At 51.7% G+C, this 5,585-nt stretch overlaps 1 protein-coding gene across 1 annotated transcript; it reads right to left on the bottom strand.

Annotated features, from left to right (window-relative positions):
- Positions 1-896: 896 nt before the first annotated feature.
- Positions 897-3,378, bottom strand: Neurog2 (neurogenin 2). The gene is made up of 2 exons (XM_028760341.1): positions 3,059-3,378; positions 897-2,799 (listed from the first exon to the last, which is right to left on the bottom strand). The coding sequence occupies exon 2, from the start codon at positions 2,796-2,798 to the stop codon at positions 2,010-2,012; it is 789 nt and encodes a 262-aa protein (XP_028616174.1). The 5' UTR covers position 2,799; positions 3,059-3,378; the 3' UTR covers positions 897-2,009.
- Positions 3,379-5,585: the final 2,207 nt, after the last annotated feature.

Below are 5,585 nucleotides of genomic sequence, written 5' to 3' on the forward strand. Positions count from 1 at the left end.
GAAGGAGAAGGAGAAGAAGAAGAAGAAGAAGAAGAAGAAGAAGAAGAAGAGAAAAGAAAAGTGAGGCTGAAAGAAGCTAACTGCAAGAAATAGACTTGCAAAAAAAAAAGAAAAAAATAGACTTGCACACTACCAAGAAATTTCTTTTCTTCCTTCATTCCTTCTGTTCTTTTCTTCTTTCTTTCTTTCTTTCTTTCTTTCTTTCTTTCTTTCTTTCTTTCTTTCTTTCTTAACAGATATGCAGCATCTGTTTCTCTACATAGCCCTGGTTGTGTCCAGGAATTCACTGTGTAGACCAGGCTAGCCTCCAACTCATAGAGATTCACCTGCCTCTGCCTCCCAAGTGCTGGGATTAAAGACGAGTAGCACTACAGCCTACCCAACCAACCACGATTAAAATCAAGATTTTTCTGAACCCTCGAGCCTTTTGTGACATATTTACGATCCCCATTTTTGCTCTTCTTTGCCCAGGAATGTATTTATTTATTTAAATATCCAGAGCTTTGGCATTCTGAGCAAGTGCTCTACCACTGAAACTTGTCCCCAACTAAGTTGTTTATTTAATTAGAGACAAAGTCTCACTGTGTAGATCTGGTTGGCTTGGAACTCACTATGTAGACCAGGCCTGAACTCATAGAGATCTGCCTACTGTTAAGGAGTGATTTCTTAAAAGTACAATGTGGGTTTGTGATGAATTTCATATACTCTTAATTTCAGTATTGGTGTTTCAAATATGATTCCATATTTTTTAATTTCCTAGTGAAATTCAACACCAAGCATTACTCAAAATACAAGTATACTCAGTTAAATATTCGAGAACTTTAGTAAAATACAACTCATTCTGCTTTAAAAGCCAACTTAGAAAAAAAACACAATAGCCAAACCTCAATACAAACTTATGAAAATTAGATACTTTATTTATAGCTTAATCACAAAACAATTTTCTTGTTCTTCGGGCTGTAAATACATACTAGAATAAACTCTGTAGAATATACAAAAAATACATACTTTTCCCATGAAATTTTTCTTCAAAATAAATAGAAGGAAACACGTGTGTGGCTGATGCTGGTAATGCCCCGTGTCTGCTTAGGTTTTCAGACTGTTGATTTATTTTTAATCTCTTGAAAGGATGAGGGAGTTCCTTCTCCCCTAAAAGGTCGAGATAAATAATGCATGAAGCAATCCTCCCTCCTGATTTTTCCCTTTTCCTTCACATTTTTTCTTTTGATAGAGAATTCAGCCTAAATTTCCACGCTTGCATTCAATCCTTACAAAAGCCTACAAATTATACAATGACTTCTAACCTGGCCCTCTAACAAAACAAGTTTTTCCCCTTATAAATCATAAGAGACAGATGGCAAAATGGAGAAAAAAAAGCAAAAGAGAAGGGCGGGACAATAGGCATTGTGACGAATCTGGGAAAAAAACAAAGTGCACATCAGAGAGGGAAAGTTTGGTTTGACAGGTGAAATTCCCACAGCCTGCAGACAGCAATGGGAATAGAGCAGATGCCAGCCATTACAAATGTGTGGATAATATTATTACCGGTATTCAGATGCTAAGATACATTTCTTTCGACTGACATTAACATCTCTATGTAGAAACGAAGGTGAAAAGATCACAGGGACCAGTTGCATTCCCTCTGAGAGATTCACACGAACTGCCTGACGGAGTCCTCCAGCAGCTCGGAGAGAGGGGAGGAGCGTCAGTCGGCTCTGCACACTGGTTAGTTATGGTACTTTTTCTCAGTGTCTTTACAGTCTCGCGAAGTCCCCTCTCCTATCCCCCACTCCCACCCCAACCCCCGCACGCCATGATCCTCTTTGACCATAAATCCTCACATCTTCAATAAATCAGAGCGGATCTCCGCACCCGAATGCACCAGCAGCCGAGGGGACTGCAAGGGCCACCTCTGCTCTGTGAAGTGGAGTCCGGGTCGTGGAGGGTGGGGGACAAGAGAAGGATGGGAAGAGGGCCAGGTAGAGGACGAGAGAGGGAGCTCCGCAGCTCTAGATACAGTCCCTGGCGAGGGGCAGGTGAGGCGCATAACGATGCTTCTCCGGAGGTGGGGGCTGCCAGTAGTCCACGTCTGACCCGGGGCTAGCGGGCGATAAAGTGCAGCTGTATGGGGACGTGGAGTTGGAGGACGACGCGGGGCTGTTGGTGCAGCTCCAGGAGGAGGATGGCGAAGGGCTGTCCCCGCTGGAGCCGAGCGTGGCTCCGGGGCTCAGCAGCACCGCCTCGGAGAAGAGCGCCCCCTGGAGGCCGCCGCCCGCGCAGTGGTCCGCCAGGCGCAGGGTCTCGGTGAGCGCCCAAATGTAATTGTGCGCGAAGCGGAGCGTCTCGATCTTCGTGAGCTTGGCGTCCTCGGGAAAGGTGGGCAGCACCTCGCGCAGCGCGTCCAGCGCCGCGTTTAGGTTGTGCATGCGGTTGCGCTCCCGGTTGTTGGCCTTGAGCCTGCGGGTCTTCTTGATGCGCTGCACCGTCTCCGCCGTCTTGGCGCCCCGGGAGACGGCCCGTGCGCGCGAGGGGCGACGCTTGCACTCGTGCACCAGGCCCAGCAGACGCCCTGGCCGGCAACCCCCGGTACCCGACGCCGAACTGCCCTGCACCCCCTGCCCGGCTTCCGCCCCACGCTGCCCACGCGCGGCGCCCGGGCGGCGCAGCTCCTCGTCATCCTCCTCGTCCGCGCTGGAGGACATCGGAGTCAGGGTCGCCGAGGCCGGGGAAGCCGAGCCCAGCAGCATCAGTACCTCCTCTTCCTCCTTCAACTCCAGAGTCTCGGATTTGACGAACATCCTGAGAAAGAAGAGGCAGATGAAATTTATTCCAAGAACAGACAGGGCGAAGTGTCGCTGGCGCGTCCCCTTACCACCCCCCCCCCACGTGCATCCGCGAAGATGGCGAGAATAGAGCTGGGGAGGAGCGCCCCTGGCTCGAGCCACCTTCTGCCGGTCACGGAAGTCACTGCGTCTAGAGCGGTGGAGTTAGTATGGGCGACGTGGGCCTGCGTGGGGACACTGCCTGAGAAGTTGAGAACCGCGGCATGCACACTTACCTACGCGGCTCCAGATGTGTCGCGGCGCAGCTGCTGCTCTGGTGTGTGTCCGAATGTCCCCGCAGCCTGGAACAGAGCACGGTGTCCTCCGCGCCGAGGGCTTGGCGCTTCCTAGGCGCACCTCTGCGGGGGGGCCTTTCTGCTGGGTGACTTTGCCAAGAGCCCCGGCGACCGCGGCAGCCCGCCCGGGTCTCGTGTGTTGTGGTGCTCGTGCGTGTCTGTCTGTCAGTCAGTCCCTGGCCGTGAGGCTGCTGGCACGCGACTCCCAGGCACTCCAGTTAAAGCCGAGCTGCTTGTGGTTCAGTGGCTGCGTGTCTGGCACACGACTCTCCTTAAAACCCCTTATATACTACCAAGAAAACAATCAGATCTGCCCCGGGGGCCCCCTCCTCACCTACCCTCCCCCGCCCTCTCCTCCTCCGCCAGTCCTGCACCCCCTGGTCCCCCGCTCTCCCTCCCCAGCTTATTCTTTTCATCGTATTATCATCATTCATTTCTTTCCCTTTCTTTAGTCCCTCTCCCCCTCCCCTGGCCCGGCCATCCATCCTCCTCCTCCATCACTCCCGCCCCTCCATTCCCCCCTTTATCTAATCAGCATAAAATGGTTCTAAAGCTCCTGTTGGCGCTCCAGGCTGCAGCCCAAGCTACCGAAGCCGCGGCGGCGGCAGTGGCTCAAGCTGCGGCTGTTGTCGCCGCCGCTGTCTATTGTGATTGGTGGCTCGCGCTCGGCTGGAGCGTGCCGCTAATTTATTAATGAAAGGAGGTCGCGAGGCGCAGCTGGCCAATCAGTGTTCCCCGGACTCCGGGAGGCCTGCGAGCCACGCGCACCGGAGCCCGCTCCTTTTCAGCAGCTCATTAGGGGCCCGAGCGCTGGGGGCCCATGGCAGGGGGAGGGGGCACCCCGACCACTGCTCCCGCCCGGGTCCTCAAGACAGCAGGGGCTGCCCTTGCCCGGATGCTCGCATACGCGAACCACCGGTCTCAGCCGGGCCTCACTGGCGACCAGAGCCTCGGGATTAGTTTAGTGAAAGTCAGAATCCCGGAGAAGCCAGCCGGGTGATACTGCTGGCCATCTCTTGGCAAAGCCTCTTTGGGGGCTGTATCATATAGAAAACGGTTTTTTAAATGCCTTAGTCTGATTAAGAAAGGGAAGGGATACATACATGTGCCTGGCAGTAGGCACTTTGTGAGGGAGTGTGGTTGAGTTCTAGAGAAACTCGTGTATGACTGGCTGGGGAACAGTAGGAGTTCACAGAGACGTCCCCTAGAAGGGGAAATCGGTCGGAGAGCAGTTGATGGGCATTTAAAAAAGAAATAAACGCACTCACTTGACAACCCCATTGTACCTGAGACTCAGTAAGGCTTCACGCGTTGACATAATGGGGGGGGGCTTCTGGTGCTGAAGAAGATGGATATCAACAACAGATTAGAGCCAGATGATACTATAGGGTGGCTTCCTGTGTGGGTGGCAAAGGCAGGAGGGCTGCTGCTCTTATGAGCGAGTGGGCCACGCTGACGCTTGTGTGACCGCTGCTCCGCTCTGGGGGGCGTTGTTGCGACATGGGGTCCGATCCTCCCAATTCTGCTTTTTTCAATGAGGAGAAAACAACCCGAGCTGTAGCGCCCTGCTGTACTTGAGAGGAAACTTGTTCTGAATTGCTCGTCAGTGCCTCCCCCTTAGCACCCTTCTTCTCACTAGACACAGAACCAGAGTCCCAGAAGTGAGTCCTGGGTTGGAGTGTCATCTGTGACCTTCATCCCTTAGGATTCCTTTTTGCGAGGATGAAAGGAGAGTCTTGGGAGGGGCTTTAGCAGTCCACCAGAGCCAGAGAAAGAGATTATCCGCAGGTCTCTGGCTCCTTAGTTTGTAGGGACTGAAGATAAGCTGAATCTCAGAGAAGAGTTCAGCCAGAGCGTTGTTGGTGTTGGCATGGTTTGCATGAGTTTAAGTTCCCTCAGAGGGCAACGGAGCAGGATGGGAGAGCCTGGAGTGAGGAAAAGCAAAATCAGCATCAGGGGAAATAGTCTGGATCTTTGCAACAACACAACCTTCAGTATTCTCTGTCAAATTGAAATTATTTTCAGTTTACTTTTTGACACCTGCTTTCATTTCTCCCCCCCCCCAAGCAGATTTTCTAAATTGAAAAGCATTATTTTCATCTAGTTCCCGCTAGATTCTCTCAGAACATTTTGGCTTCCCTTGTAGATAGGACTGAGATAATGGAAAGGCACGGGAGGCACACTCCAAGTCCTCAGCATGCAGCATCTGGCCCTCTCAGAGACTCTTCTTTTGAGTCTCTAGCTCTGCCTAGAAACTCGCAGGAAGTGGAACATTCTGGAAGACAAAATATAGACTTGGAGTGTGAGCTATAGCATAACCCACATGGTTGCAGGTGCACACAATCATATTTTATACGTAGTTATCATTGAGACCAAACATTTAACCACTCTTGCAATTGCTCCTAAAAGAACCCCCACTAAGGGTCTGTTTGGCCTTGGCTGGACGGATGGGTATTGAGGGAACATG

The sequence above is a fragment of the Grammomys surdaster genome, unplaced genomic scaffold, assembly GCF_004785775.1.
Source record: "Grammomys surdaster isolate TR1022 unplaced genomic scaffold, NIH_TR_1.0 126531, whole genome shotgun sequence".
NCBI classification, from domain to species: domain Eukaryota; kingdom Metazoa; phylum Chordata; class Mammalia; order Rodentia; family Muridae; genus Grammomys; species Grammomys surdaster.